General features: G+C 36.7%; 1 protein-coding gene across 3 annotated transcripts in view; it reads left to right on the top strand.

The window, feature by feature from the left end:
* Positions 1-291: 291 nt before the first annotated feature.
* LOC127522018 (bactericidal permeability-increasing protein) overlaps positions 292-17,002 on the top strand; it is a 37,633-nt gene continuing 20,922 nt past the window's right edge. Inside the window, exons 1-2 of one of the 3 annotated variants that reach the window (XM_051911539.1) lie at positions 292-409; positions 1,754-1,871. In XM_051911539.1, coding sequence (XP_051767499.1) covers positions 1,766-1,871 — 106 coding nt within the window. In that variant the 5' untranslated portion in view covers positions 292-409; positions 1,754-1,765. The remainder of the gene's footprint in view (positions 410-1,753; positions 1,872-17,002) is intronic. The other 2 variants (XM_051911541.1, XM_051911540.1) reach the window with 2 other exon arrangements.

Here is a 17,002-nt window from a genome sequence, read left to right as displayed (position 1 = left end):
ACATCAACAGCAAATCACTATCCAGTGCAGTATCTTGCACTGTACAATTTTGACATTAACATTCTAAAGTAAAGCATTTTACTTAGAATTCCCCTTCTTTAATGATACTATTGTGGTTCTAACTCATTGGGAAAATGAATATAAGAATACAAAGTTCACAAACCACAATTTCTAAATATTACTGCTTATTGCTGAATGGTTTGTCTGCTCAGGTTGTGTATGGACACTAGAGCATGCTGCTGTGCAAGTGAATTTGACAACAATTTGACAATCTCTTCCTGTTGCTGTGAATTAGTGGTGAAATGTCTCACTTTCAGTTCCACTCAGTGCTGCTACTAGCCAGGGATCAGACAGTTTATACATCCGGACAGGAAGAGACCAGCCATATAGCACTTCACTACAGTTTAAGGTACAGTGCACGCGCACACACATGAAATGTGTTTATTTCCCTGACCAGATATCTGTGTGTGTGTGTGTGTGTGTGTGTGTGTGTATCTGAACAACACCAGCCTACTTGAGGTCAATTTATGTGAAATGTGTTTATTTCCCTGATCTGTTCAGATCTAATCTGTACTGTATGTGTACATTGAATGATAATGCTAAGTGTATTCTATAGATTATATTCAAAATTCTTTTTCTTTTATGGTATGGGTCTGCACAAGAGAAATATTGTGGTTCATTAGTAGATATTTGTTATATCGACTGTCCTTGGTTTGTAACGTAGTGGTCATCTATGTTAATAATATTCATTTTGTGAATATATTGTATATTGTGTTACTCATATGGTCTAGTTTGATATACAAAATATGGTTGTAAAATGTCAAAATTTAGTAAAAGATAAGTAAAAACTTTTCTACAGCAGGAAATAAACCCAAGTCACATGACACATTCCTGCAAAGTGACTCCTCTTATCTGCATTTAATTCTAGCTCGCCTTAATTCAATATAAGCATAACATCAATTTGTTCACAGTCATGTGGCTTCATCTGACTGTAGGACAAGGGTATCTTTCAGGGCAACATAAATCAAGACATTGCTTGTCTCAACCATTTCCTCATTCTCCAGCAAAAATAGAGTGTTTTTTTTTTTTTTTTTTTTTGTAGGTTAATAAAGTTTATGCATGTACACTACCAATGAAACAGTTTGTACACACCTACTTATTTCAAGCATAAACCTTGAGAGAAACATTTAAATCAAAAAGTACAAATTTAGGACACGTTTTTCTCACCATGTCATTCTTCATGTAGAACATTGTGCATTTGAGAACTAAGAGAGATTAGAGAACTTGTTAAACTGAGCTTTGGGAAGCTGTGTTAAAATGAAAGAGGATGTTTATTTTCACTTGGGAAAAGTCAGTTTAACTGGTCAGACTAGTAACTAAGTATGTCATACTGTTATTAGTTCTCAAACAAACCATATATATAAAGGCACTGATAAATACACAGATAACATTGTGTAGTAAATGATTTTAAAAAGAACCTTTTTTTAATAATCAACTTATTTGCTACTATCAAGTTTACCAAGAAGATGTTGCAATAAAAAATGGTAGGCACAAAACCAAAAGCTGATTGTTGCTTTTTGAAGTGCAGAATTTGCTACACAGGACAGGAGCTGATGTAATTAGTACTTTTGTACTAAATGTCACTGTGTTTAAAATAGAAACAGCTGGATTAGCCTGGAGCCGATTAAATTGGTCACCTATTCTGACAGATAAAATCACCTATTCTTATGCCCATGATGTGTGTCTCTTATAGGCTAGATTGAAAATGATGTTCCTTTGGTGTCTTTTGGTTCTTGTAAACCTGGTCTCAGTGTCTACAAGCAACAATGCAGGCGTTGAAGTCAGACTAACTCAGAAGGCACTTGAGTATGGTAAGTGATCGAAACTAGACTGCTTGTAACTCTTTGGAATTTTAAAAAAAAGTCTGTAAGATACTATGGGAAAAAACTTACTAAAGTGGTTTAAAAAAGCTCTGGGTGAAACACTGAACTGTGTCAAATGAACTTTTTAGTTTTTATCATATTTAGTCAACCTTGTCCTCTTTTTGTTTAGACTAAATGCCTGGGAATTTTAGTCTAGTTTTAGTCAATGAAAACTTAGTCACATTTTTGTCATGCGGCATATATTGATAATCAAAATTATTTTGCTCAATTATAATAAACGATTATTGTCATTTGAGAAATGTACTTTTACCTAAGCACAAATCAAGAGAATGTCAACTCATACACATGGTTTATTTTACCTCATCTAGTTTCCTGATTTATTATAGGCTATCAAATAAATTAACAACTTTCTGCATTAAGAAAACTGGTAAAACAAGAAAGTTCTCTCAAAAAATTAAAATGGTGAAATGTTTAATAAGAGTAAGAATAAGATAATTTATTGTCATTGTACCAGTACAAGTACAACGAAATTTAGGATGGCAACTCTCAGATAAATTTAAACATTTACTCATTAAATATAAGCATACACATTAAAAAGAATCACTAAAAATATATAACCAAAATCACTAAAAAATATATTGCACTTTATATAAAGAGTGTTATAGTGCATGTATTGAATGTCCTTCAACATTAAAAACAAACAGTCCACAATTCTTGAGGAAAAAAAAAAGTTACTATAAAGAATAAAAGGGCTGTGAAGGAGTCGGAGGTCTAAGGGGAACTACAGCTTTGGCAAAAAAGCTGTGCTTTAACCTATTTATCCTAGCCTTAATGGCCCTGTACCTCTTCCCAGACGGTAAAGGGACAAACAGTCTATATCCTGGATGGGTGGGATCCATAATGATACTGCTGGCCTTTGTGTGTAACCGAGTAGCATACACAGTATCCAAACTCAAGGTTGAGGCAAGATGGCGCCGATGTGTATGGCTGGCCGTCTGTCTGGGGCAGGTGTTTGTCGTTTTTATTCTGTTTGACTTTTTTAACTAGTCAAAGCTGTGCGCTCCTAACATATGTCCGGGATCAGCTACTGTCCATTAAACAAACTGTGGATGAGTCATTGATGGCGGATTGTATAAGAGAGGACCGCGATCCCCCTTCCCTTCCTGGCCAGCGTTCCCAACTATCTATGGCCTCACACATGAGGCACCACGTAGAAAGCGCCGCAGGAAGAGAGGAAGTCGTGGAGGCATTGCCGTCAAATTAAAGATGCTGTCGATATTAGATCGTAAGTCCACAGGATGGCTTTCATCACTCCCACAGGTCGGCGTTTATGACCGGTTTGTATCACGGCGTTTCTTGGAGGGGCCGTGCAGCTAGATTTAGCCGGTGGGATAGAGCTCTCTTGGGGTTCCACGAAGGTTCCCTTTGAACTACAACTGTTTCAAATCGCAGCTACAAACCCTATTACAGTTGCTTTAGTGTATAGGCCTCCGAAACCAAATAGAGCTTTTGTCGGGTATTATCATTTAGTTATGGCTAAATGATAATACCCGTGTCCTCAGAAGGCAATGCAGGCAAGCAGAGAGAAGATGGAAAAAGAGTAAATTACAAGTTCATTATGATATTCTTAGAGACTCCCTATTTAGTTACCAAAAGGCAGTAAGAAATGCAAAAAATACTTATTTTTCCAAAATTATTAGGGCAAATATTAATAATTCGAAACTCTTATTTTCTATTATTAATTCTGTAATTCAACCTTTGAGTAATGTGTATCAAAAGTCCTCAGTTATTTCCTGAGAGGACTTTCTAAATTTCTTTAGCCAAAAGATTGCTGATCAACGTGCGCGCAGATCCCTGTGGTGAAAACTGATCCATCTGACGATCCTGCTTGCAATGCTGAATTGAGGGTTTTTTAGCCTATTACTTCGACTATGCTGCAGGATATTGTGCAAAAAATGAAACCAACATTCTGTGCAAATGATTTTATACCCAGTCGTTTGTTAAAGCAGACCTTTCAATCGGGGTTCAAAGCAGCCCACAGCACTGAGACGGCATTATTGAAAGTGTTCAGTGATATCTTCCTGGCCTTAGACAAAGGAGATGATGTTGTTTTGGTGTTACTCGACCTGAGAGCAGCTTTTGACATGATCGACCATAACATCCTCATCTCCCTTCTTGAACATTCAGTAGGGCTAAAGGGTACAGTCCTGAAATGGTTTCAGTCCTATTTGAGCGACAGATGTTTTTCAGTTAACTATAATAATAAAATCTCAGGTAAAAAACATCTTCCTTGGGGGGTTCCGCAAGGCTCTATCCTTTTCTTTTTATATTTGCTCCCTTTGGGTAGCATTTTTAGAAAGTATGGAGTATCATTTCATTTTTATGCAGACGACACGCAAATGTATTGTACAGGGATTGTTGTTATTAAATTGGCCTTCAAGATGCTTTTTATATCTATACTTTGCCTCTTTAATGCCCTTTTTTGAGAGAATATACGCCCTTCTATAATTCCAATAATTCCAAATTACATTAATGTTTTTCTATTAAAACAACTTATAAAGTAAACCACCAGAAAATGTATCTTTTTAACAGAAAAGCTCTGATTGGGGGATTTAAGTCTCCAGAGTCCAGTGGCAGTATGCTTTACACCACTCCATCCGACACTAAACCATTTCCATACCGGCGTGATGAATCCGATCTTCAGCCAGATGGAACTGGATTAAATATTTTGACTGTTCCGATCCCAATCTGACTTATGACCCGTAACGCTGCCTGAATCATAATCATGCACTGTTCGTTGTTGGCCAGAGGAGAACTGGCCCCCGACTGAGCCTGGTTTCTCCCAAGGTTTTTTTTCTCCATTTTTGTCACCTGATGGAGTTTGAGCAAACAGAATATGGGTGTTTCTAGGCACACTCAGCATCATTGTGCATCTAAATAAAAACTAAGCTCATAATCGATTCTGAGAATTCTCAGAATCGATCCAGAATCGTTGGAGAGAGAATCACGATGGATTGATTTTTTTTCTCCCACCCCTAGAATCTATGCTTTTTTAAGACATGGGCAAAATAATCATCACAGATACACACGATTACAGTTGGAAAGAGCCAAGCTTTGTTTCTAAATGCCCTAAGTAAAGATATGCTGTCAGTTTTCTAAACCCAGCTAGTATAATCACAATAAACGCATCCAAACTGCATGGTTAGCTGAGTTAGCTGTTGTTGATGCAAAGCTAGCAGGTTGACTGCTGCTTGATGACCGCTGGATTAGTAGTCTTCTGTAACAAGCAGTGGCATGCACGGGGGTCTTGAACCCCTGCCCCTCTGATCACAAAAGTGATCGTTTAAAAATATGCAGGTAGTGCTGGAGTTTATGCTGATTTAGTGTGTAAATCATATTGTTTACACAGTGGACATTGCAGTTGTTATATATTAAATATTGCAGTTTGGAAGCTTTTATTGTGATTATACTGGCTGGGTTCATAAAAGTTTACAAAATTTACAGGATATCTTTACTTGGTGCATTTGGGAACAAAGCTTGCCTATTTCCAAATGTAATCGCGTGCATCTGTGATGATTACATTGTTCGTGCTTTGAAAAAAACATTGATTAAACACACTCGCTACAGACACACCCCAAAGTGGAGGCGATATAGCGTTGCTAGCGACATGAGCAGTTTTGCAGATGTATGGTGAGTTTTGCCGTTTACGGTGAGTGTGCGGAGCAGAGCGAGCATTTTCAATTCATTCATATGGAAGTCAAGCTTCACGCTTGTGCGGTGCATTGTGGGATTGACTGCAGACCAGAGAAAGTGTTGAGAGCATCAAAAAGGTTGGGCAGTTCTCGACTTTATGCAAATAGCAAGCGGAAAATGCGGAAGGCAGCCAATTTCTGTGAGGTTTAGGTAGTGACTTCTGTCTTGAGCATTCAAAAATATGCAGGTAGTGCTGGATTGTGTGTAAATCATATTGTTTACACAGTGGACGTTTTACAGCTGTTACACTGCCAAAAAAATTAAGGGAACACTTTGAAAATACATCAGATCTCAATGGGGAAAAATATGCTGGATATCTATACTGATATGGACTGGGTAATGTGTTAGGAACGAAAGGATCCCACATCGTTTGATGGAAATAAAAATTATCAGCCTACAGAGGACTGAATTCAAAGTCACCCCGAAAATCAAAGTGAAAAAATGATGCAGCAGGCTAGTCCATTTTGCTTAGATTTAATTGCAGCAACTCAAAATGGTACTCAGTAGTTTGTACGGCCCCCACGTGCTTGTATGCATGCCTGACAATGTCAGGGCATGCTCCTAATGAGACGACGGATGGTGTCCTGGGATATTTCCTTCCAGATCTGCACCAGGGCATCACTGAGCTCCTGGACAGTCTGAGGTGCAACCTGGTGGCGTCGGATTGACCGAAACAATGTCCCAGAGGTATTCTACTGGATTTAGGTCAGGCGAGTGTGGGAGCCATTCAATAGTATCAATTCCTTCATCCTCCAGGTATTGCCTGCATACTCTCGCCACATGAGGCAGGGCATTGTCGTGCACCAGGTGGAACCCAGGACCCACTGCACCAGCGTAGGGTCTGACAATGGGTCCAAGGATTTCATCCCGGTACCTAATGGCAGTCAGGGTGCCATTGTATAGCCTGTTGAGGTCTGTGCGTCCCTCCATGGATATGCCTCCCCAGACCATCACTGACCCACCACCAAACCGATCATACTGAATGATGTTACAGGCAGCATAACATTCTCAACGGCTTCTCCAGACCCTTTCATGTCTGTCACATGCTCAGGGTGAACCTGCTCTCATCTGTGAAAAGCACAGGGTGCCAGTGGCGGACCTGCCAGTTCTGGTGTTCAGTGGCAAATGCCAATCGAGCTACATGGTGCCGGGCAGTGAGCACAGGGCCCACTAGAGGACGTCGGGCCCTCAGGCCACCCTCATGAAGTCTGTTTCTGATTGTTTGGTCAGAGACATTCACACCAGTGGCCTGCTGGAGGTTATTTTGTAGGGCTCTGGCAGTGCTCATCCTGTTCTTCCTTGCACAAAGGAGCAGATGCCGGACCTGCTGATGGGTTAAGGACCTTCTACGGCCCTGTCCATCTCTCCTAGAGTAACTGCCTGTCTCCTGGAATCTCCTCCATGCTCTTGAGTCTTTGCTGGGAGACACCGCAAACCTTCTGACAATGACACGTATTGATGTGGCATCCTGGAGGATTTGGACTGCCTGTGCAACCTCTGTAGGAAAACAAATTGATTTCATATTTTTATTAATTTTTAAAATTGGTCTGTATAGCAACACAAACCATATTTGTCATAACTTTGCCATATAATTATTAAAGAATAAAACAGTAAAGGAACATGAAAATCACCACAGTGGTTCTTGGGGAGATGTAGAACAAGAATCAGGTGGAATGTGCAGAAAACAAATTGATTTCATATTTTTATTCATTTTTAAAATTGGTCTGTATAGCAACATAAACCATATTTGTCATAACTTTGCCATATAATTATTAAAGAATAAAACAGTAAAACAACATGATAGTAGTTGGGAACATGTATAACAAGAATCAGGTGAAGTTTGCAGTAAACAGTTTGATTTTATTTATTTTTTAATGAATTTTAAAAAAATTTCTACCGACACTATACACCTACCACGCAACCTCATGTAGACGCGCAATACATTTTAAGCATAGATGGCGTGACCGCGTTTCTCCGAAGCGCAGATGGCGTGACCGCAGTCCCAATTGCTGCTGGCATGCGAGGCGAGTGCACTATCAATGATGCTAAACACCGCATTCTCTAAGCAGTTTTCAGCAGTGGTGGACGAAGTACACAATTCAAGTACTTGAGTAAAGTACAGATGCGTATCATAAAATGAAGAGTTTGGTTCCAAAACGTAATGGCGGCGCTCTGAATACACCCGGCATCCTAGTTTTCCTTATCTACTTTGTACTTTGTGATCAGCAAAAACAGAAAAATAAATAATTTTGACGGCATTGATGAACCTGTGGTGGTTTCTGCGGTGGGGAAGAAACGTAAGTCATCGAAATTTAATCATTTATTTGAGGAGATTAAGAAGATGAGGCACTCGAGTCGGGAGGAGGAAAAATGCCGGCTGTTGCTTGTTCCACGACAGCATCAAACTTCTGTCACGGTCCCCAAAACTGAATCATGAACAGTTTTTAAAAGCCGTTTTTAATACCAATATACTCGGTGAATGTGTTTATTTTAACCGTGCGGTGACGCCAGATACTCTTTAATCGGTAATGACAAACGGAGACATAATTAATTTATAACATTAACAAGATGACCCGTTGAATTCATTTTGGGAGCGACGACTGAATGTATTTTTAGTCAAATGCCTGTATATAAGATTAGTATTGACAAAGTTCAGAGGCTGTCATATATGTGAATCAACTTAATTTGTTGTGTATTTTCAATATGAAAAATAACTTTTATATTGATGGATTAATTGCATTTTGAAGAAGAAAAAAACGTGTCATGGATTTATTGCATTTTGGGGGGAAAACAATCCGTTTTTATAATAAACCTTTGATAATCCAAATCTAGATTTGAATTTTTAATGTTTTTATAACCAAAAGATGCTATGTGAAAGTTTGAAACGGAAAATAGTGGTTTTCATCTTGCCGCTTTCTTGGTAAAGAAAACACATTTTTACTCAAATTAATCAAAATGGATTTATAGTCTTTTGGAACCAAACTCTTCAAATGTTACTCAAGTGAAAGTATTTAGTGCTCCTTTTCAATTTTACTTGAGTGAAAGTACAAAAGTAGGCTACTTGATTTTTAATGTACTTAAATAAAAAAGTAATGTTTATTTTGTAATTTTATATAGGCCACTTATATAATTTAATTTTATATTATATATTTTATATAATCCTATTCCTCAAAATAATTATGAATGATTATGAATTGTCAAATAGCCAGAACTAGTCAGTATGGATGGAAGATTAGTGGATGCAGATACATAATATGTAATGTGTGTTGACAAACAATATAAAAATAGACTAAATATATAGGGCTAAATACATAACATTTAAAAAAAAAAAAAAAAAAAATTGCTGCAGCAGCGGGGAAGATGAACGTGCATGTGTTATTTTAATTTGTGTTAGAGTTGCACGATTCTGGATAAAATGAGAATCAAGATTTTTATTTGTTTCTTTCAAATAGAAATCATGATTCTCCCATGATTCTGAATAGACAACTAAACAAAATTGCGTATAATTATTTACTAGGGGACAAAATATTAATTTATGCAGTCTATTTATATATTTAATTAATTAATTTCAAAAAATGGGTTTGAATGAATGATTTAATTACTCACTCATAACTATTTCACATGTTTCATTACTGGATGAATCAATGTTTTTGAACAAATCTTTTGAATGAATCATTCAATGTCAAATACATTTTAACAGTCACTTGTCGCCTGCTAGTGCAGTAATGATGCAATCGATATAACCGTTATTTGAAGCGGCAAGTTAGTTTTAAAATGAGATTTGATCTGTTTGAATCGAGATCGCGATCTGTAGACTCATCCTAAAATTCAACATTAGTAGGCTGACTTACTTTTCACCATCAGTCGTGCGCGCACTCAGAGGATCCCCAGTTCTTGGCTAATTTTCAGTCAGACTTGTAAATTCATTCACTGGAGAGTAGCTCTGAACGGATCATTGAATCAGTGATTTGTTGACTCGAGAACAGCTGCAATACGATCAGTCTAATTCGCGAATGAATTGTCGATGTGATTTGTGAACCGATTTAACAGGATGAAAAGAATCAGTTCGTGCACGTATCGGACACCGCTTTTGCGTCTCTGAGCATGTGACGATTTCTTCATTTTAAAATAAGGAGTAACGATATGTTTTATGAAATGTAGTGGAGTAAAAAGTATGATCTTATGCTTTGGAATATAGTGAAGTAAAAGTAAAAGTTGCTCAAAATAAAAATACTAGAGTAAAGTACAGATACTTGAAAAATGTACTACAGTAATGAAGTAAAAATACTTTGTTACTGTCCACCACTGGTTTTCAGTGTGCAGTAGTTTAACTGCAAAACTCGCGCTATCTGGCCACTGATACACACGCAATGCGAGTGGATGTCTGTTTATCACAGCTGTCGCACAACAAAATGCTTCACGAAAAATAAAGCGCAGAGTTGATGAACAAACGACAAGGAAGCACAAAAAATTAACGTACAGTACACAAGAATAAATACAAAGTGTTTGTGTTACTCACATGAGGAGTGGGATCAAAGCAGCCTCCGCGTCGGTTTTCAGGCCTTCCCACTTAGCTCTCTCCAGTGCTGGAAAGCTTTTCTAATATAAACGCGGGTCCTAAAGTGCTTGCCCAGTCATAAACCTTCATTCCAGTGATATTCTTTTGAGCTCTTTTGTATTGTGTCCCATCTTTCATTCTGCAGTTTTTTTTTTTCCTTATTTTCAAATCTCCCTTTTGCTCATTCTCTCTCCTCGGCCGTCATACGCCCCCTAATGCTGATTAGTTAGACGTTTGTTGTTGGTATCAGCCTGACTAACATCTAAACAGTGTTTTTGAAATTCTACTGAGTCCACCTTTAAACGTAAACACATCTTTTGTGTCTTTATCAGCTTTTCTGCATATATTCTGGCCCTGATAATCATCACATACACCTACCACTTGCTCTATTTCTGTAAATCCGTTTTTATGAATGAATGAATGAATGAATGAGTCTCTAGCTGTTGTTTGGGTCTTTGTTAACAGCTGCTAGTGGCACCTGCTGGTGAGGACGACTAACAGCAGATGGAGATCATGCATCGGCAATCTACTGCTAATCCTGCAGTTCCCGGAGGTCCAATGGCCCTGTCCCAAATGGCACCCTAAACCCTCACGGTTTTCCTCTGAGTCCACACTTTCACGACGTAATGCCGCTTTGACTGCCGGGTAAAGTTTTCTGCGTAGCTCACAGTTTTGCGGGCTCAGCAGAAGTGCGCATCGAGGGTGCATAGCAGCCGCAAAGGGGGCACTCACGAGCACCCTTCTTTTAAGCTTAAATGACGAATGGGACACCCTAAGGTCTTGTGGACTTAACGGACATGCGCATGCAGCGGCCATTGTAAGTCCACAAGACCGAAAGTGCACATGAAGTGTGCCATTTGGGACAGGGCCAATGTTGAATTTTCTGTCGAATTTGAACCACTGAATTTGTGGAAGCGAATTTGTAAATCATAATAAACTGGACCGAAAATTGCCTGTTGAATATTTAGGTTGTATTTTTAAACAGACTGAATATGTTGGAAGTGAAATCTAAAACGTGAATATGAATCTTTGAATTTGTAATAATGAAAATGTGTGTGAAATGTTTTGAAGTGAAATATTCACAGCTTAAATATACGACTATGTTGAAAATGCAAGCCCTAAAAATACAATGCATTAAAATGCAAACACGGTTAATGCAATAAACATTTTTTGAATTAGTACAATTCAACAAGCTTTTTATTTCAAAAACATTTGGCATTAATAAACTTCCATATGTTCTCAAAAATGTGTTCTGGGTCTTCATGACCCTTCAAGTTAAGTAACAAAAGTCTTCTTTTAAACAGCCATAAGATATCATGAAGTGGTTATAAGACATTTGCTTTAAACATTTTTTATTTGCTTTGAACATTTTTATTGCAATACTTAGAAAAAAAAAATGTGTTCCATGTAAATCAACTTAAACAATATTGTATTGTTTTAAATGTAAACACGTTTCCAGTGAGCTTAAAGGGATAGTTCACCCAAAAATAAAAATTATGTCATTATTTACTAAGCCTCAAGTTCATCCAAATCTGTATGAGTTTCTTTCTTCTTTTGAACACAAAAGAAGATATTTTAAAGAATGTTGATAATCAAACAGCCATAGTAGGAAAATAAATACTTTGGAAGTCAGTGGCTACCTTTAACTGTCTATAACGTTAACATTATTTTTTTTAAGTTTTGCAATAAAAATGTTCAAAGCAAATAAAAAAATGTACAAAGCAAATATCCTATAACTACTTCATGATATCTTTTGGGTGTTTAAAAGAAGACTTAACTTTTGTTACTTTACTTAAAGCAGACAAATACCACTTATAATTTTTATGACCACATTATAAAGCTTTTTAGATGTTTAAAAGATAACTTTGTTTTTGTCATTTCATGAGATAAAACACATTATAGGTTGTTTATAAGGCATTATGTGTGTATTATAATCATTAAGAATACCCTTATGATGCATTATAAATCCAAGCTTCATCTGGTGTTATAATGCATTGTACTCATAACCACAAATGGGTAAGTATTATAATGTATTGTACCTGTTGTTATGATTATTTATAAGATGATACAGCATATTATAATGTTGTTTATAAGGCATTATGCATGTATTATAACACATTAAGAATACCCTTATAATGCATTACAAATATAGGCTTCATAGAAAGTGTTACCTCATTAAACTTTAGATCATGCACTTTTTAAAAATCTACAAATGATTTTAAACAGATGTTATACAATGATTAAAAGCTTATTTGTTAAAGGGGTGGTTGATTATGATTTCACTTTTTTAACTTAGTGTGAAATGTTGGTGTGAGGCCATGTTATTGCAACACAGTTTGTAACACAAATGCAATAGCATGTCATAAAAACAAGATGACAACATAAGTTTTAACCATAATTAAACTAAACTACAACTGTTCTGTCTTCATGCAGCATATATTCTCTGGCTTTGTTGGCATCTTACAACAGTTCCCACATGAGATTTATACGATTTATAGATTATCATGACAGAATATGCTTATCAATGACTTTAAGGTAGTTAACTCCACATCAGCTACATAAATTCATCAACTAACCATTCAGAAACGTCCTGTTGCATTCTACATGTTGTCACTTCTTCTTGAGTCTCTCTATCATTGTCCGACTCCGGTTTGAACATAAAAGGCTGAACATTTTCCGACATTTTCAGCGAATCTGCTTGAGGTAATCGGAGCTACTAATGCTGGGTACACACTAAAAGATTTTTGAAAACTTATAAGATTTTCAAAATGTGAGAGACCACAAACATGAGGACAAAAAAAAAAATCCTACGTGCCATGATGTGACAAAGACAGCACACACGAACAGACTTTCAACCAGAGTCCCAACTGTTAACAAGTGAAATCTCGCAAAATCTCTCGAGACTTCAGAGTAAACATGACGGACGATTGGCAGGAAGAAATTGCGTTGATAATGTTTGGAATGATTTTGGTATGTTTTACTGGACACGTTGTATAAACAGTCGTGCTGTTGACACAAATCGACAAGCTGATCCTCCATCTCTGCTGTCCAAATCCATTTAACTTTGTGCTGTGCCATGACTGCGTTTGTTATGCTTTCGTCTTCTGTCTGCTCACTTTCTGATAGGCCTTTTTCACAAGAATCGGAAATCACATAACGCGGGGTAAAGTTAGTTCCGCTATGGGTCTACGACTATTAGATTGATATGCTCTTTTCTCAAATATCGCTTCTTACCTTTTTCTGTTTTCCAAGTTGCTGTTGTATAATCTACAAAGAAATTATTTTGTACTTGTTTGTAGCTTATACGGCCACTCAGACCGTTGCTCGAATTTACCGGCAGGTGGATTTATTTTACCAGCTGTCATACAGTATAGGCTACGCAGCTACATTCAGCAATTCCCCCGATCGTATCATGTACGACGAACATTTTATAATTTATTCATTAAAAAAAATTAACTCCCAATATATACTTCAATGGGGGATATAAAGTCGTGAGATACATAATATTGTCGTGAGTTTAATACGTTTTAAAAATATATAGCATGTAGGCTATTAATCTCATATGGCATTATTACATCCCCCATTCAAGCATATGTTATAACTAATCCTGATCGATTAAAATGATTAAACTAAGACATAATTAATTTCCAACACCACACTGTACACAACTATCAGTCTTTGCATTAATGTTGCAACAGCACAATATTACTGTGCATAATACACACTTTAAGATGATGATGACAGGAAAATATGAGTGAGAAATGACTGAAGTGTTTATATATATCCAGAAATATCCAGGGTGCGAGCACAAAAAAAAAAAAAAAAGAAGAAGAAGAAAAAAAAAAGAATTAGAGATGCAGAATAGGCTAATTGTTAAATAATGTGATGTAATGTATCACTACTGCTTATCTAAAACATGGAAAATTCAGTATTTAAAGCATGCCATAGGGCTGGGCGATATGGCCGAAAAAAAAAATCATATTTTTGGGCTGAATGGCGATGTATAATCTCGGTATTTTGTACATTTTTCTATTTGAACTAGAAAAAGAAAATCTGTATTTAATTATTTTTTTATTTTTTTTATTTCACATCCTGCCCAATATTTTCCTACAAACAATGTTCATATTGAAGGCTATAAAAACAAACATGAATGTAACCTCTTAGTCTATATTATATTATGCGCAAAAAAGGGGTCAAATTACATGAGGCCTACATTCTAACATTGTGACACTACAATCTAAAAACAAAATAATGCTTTTTAAAGCAGAAGTTACATTCACTAAACTAAAAGTGAAAATAAAAAAAGCACAGTCTAATTATTAGTCTATTATGATTACCCTACAATAGTCACTTTACAGTTACTGCACAGCAAAACATCCAGTGTTAAATTAACACTTCCAGTGTCACCCGGTGTTTATGTAATCCAGTGTGGATTATATAAACACTGGCAATGTTAATTTAACACTAACAGTGTTCATTTAACACTGGAGGTTTTACTGTGTGCTATCATAAAAATATACTTAGTTGTAGGTTCGAAATTCTACATATGGCACATTTATGTTCGCAAACAAAAATAAATAATCAACAACAAATATTTTAGCTAAATGTATATTTTAGTCAGAATTATTGCGCTCCGTCTGTTTGGCGTGCATGCTTCCAAGTTTGTGCTTCCACTCCTGTCTCCTGGACTGCAAAATAGAAATATTTTCTCGACTTTCTAACATTTACGGATGGAGAAAATGTCTATAAAATGTAAGTTATGCACTGAGGAAATTATTGGATGTCACTTTAGCTTAAAGATTATAAATAGAGGCGTTTCCACCAATCGCTGCACAAATTAAGGTTACGTATGATGACTAAAGCACGTTAGTGCTAGCCTTCCCGGAACCCATAGAGATTGCATTGCAGTGCCTGCAGTTCGAAAAAAAAGTCTATGAGAGCACTCGGGGCAATTCTCGGCCAGAGTGAAATCGCCCAAAAAGAGGCGGTACTCCACAGAACGTGACTGACTAATGAAGAAACCAAACGTGATAAGGAAGCTGCCAGCTGATAATTTCCCCAGCACGTCGCGAAAAACACTTTATACATCCCAATGCACTTTACAGCACATGGACCGCAATAATGCACAGCCGCGCCAAACAGACACAAAGAATATTACCAGTTTAACCGCCATCACTTTATTTATTATTTATTTATCTATTTATTTATTTATTTATTAAATTTAGCTCTTAATGAGAGCTCTGTAGTCTCACCAATAATTCACCGAGACCGTTCAAACATTTTCATGACATTTAATTAGTAAAACGATTTTGATTCCCGAGCTGGTTTTGATCGACGCTGGGCTATCTATCACTGTAACTGGAAAAACTTTTACCCGGCGTGGATCATTCCGGAAGCCAAAAAACACAGGAGTGTGAAATAGGCCTATTGGATATTGTTTCATTTCATGTGATAATCTCCAGAGCATGCGCACGTTTGTCTTCGGGGTTCCCCCCACATATCAGAATTTCTGATTATAAATATTCAACATGTTGAATATTTACGATTCGCGATTGGGGCGCTTCTGACGTTCTCCCAAGCAGATTCAATCACTCTTAACACACCTCACACCACAGGAAAATCTGATAAGATAATCTGTAGAACCATCAAGATAATCGGGACATTACCTAGGATTGTCGGAAGGGGTGAAATCGGCCCAAAATCAGCCCGATCTAGTGGTGTATACCCAGTATAACACGATTCACGAGCTCTTGAAACTCCGCCCTCTTCTTGTGAGCAGCAGCTCATTTGCATTTAAAGGGACACACAAAAACGGAGCATTTTTGCTCACCCTCAAAAAGTAACAAATTTAACATGCTATAAAAATGATCTGTGGGGTATTTTGAGCTAAAACTTCACATACACACTCTGGGGACATCAGAGACTTATTTTACATCGTGTAAAAGTGGCATTATATGACCCCTTTAATACATTTGAATGCTAACCAATATCATTAAACTTCAATTCATATTGTAGCCTACCTAATGCACTTTTTTACATTTACAAAAGTTTTGAGAAAAGTATTAGCACTTCACATACTATTCATGTTAACACATTATTCATTAACTCGTAACCACAGTCTGTAAAGGTCAGACATTTGGTCTTTGTTTGTTGTGGTGTGTATGCAGCAGGGCTTTAAAACGAAAAAAAATTTCAATCGTTTCACTCCGAGCAGAATCGATATTTTAACGTTTCTGTTCCAGCGTTCCTTCTGTATTATTAAGGTTCCGAAACCGGTTTGTTTAGAAAAAATAACGGTTAATAACGTTATTATTTTTTAAAACTTTTTTTTGTTTGCATGTAGCCTACTTAATAATAATAATAATAATAATAATACGTACAGCACTTTATTTATTAAAAACAGAGTAGGCCTATTTGCCGTCTTAGCCAATAGGCCTACAATTATCTTTTTATATCAAGATTCTGTCCAAATGTAAACCTATTAAACGAAAGGAAAAACTATCAACGGTTTATAAAGTATTTTTTCAAGATATTTTAAAATGTTTGCTCCATGGTTAAAAATACCGACGCTGAGAGGAAAAAAGATAGGCTACGTCGCACTTTATTATTACATTCAGAAATAATGTAGGCCTAAATATCGGTAAATAAAATAAAATGTTTACAAATAGCCTAGCCTATATAGCTTTATTTATAATGTTTGTAAACATAAATTACATAAACACCAGAGTCTCTAGGTAAGGAGAAAAATCTGAGCATAGTGTGTGATGTTGTTGAGGTCTCTTCTGAATCTTTAGCGGAGACAAATGTG

The sequence above is a fragment of the Ctenopharyngodon idella genome, chromosome 11 (assembly GCF_019924925.1).
Source record: "Ctenopharyngodon idella isolate HZGC_01 chromosome 11, HZGC01, whole genome shotgun sequence".
NCBI lineage: Eukaryota > Metazoa > Chordata > Actinopteri > Cypriniformes > Xenocyprididae > Ctenopharyngodon > Ctenopharyngodon idella.
The sequence above is the reverse complement of the archived record's forward strand: the minus strand, read 5'-3'. Positions and strand labels throughout refer to the sequence as shown.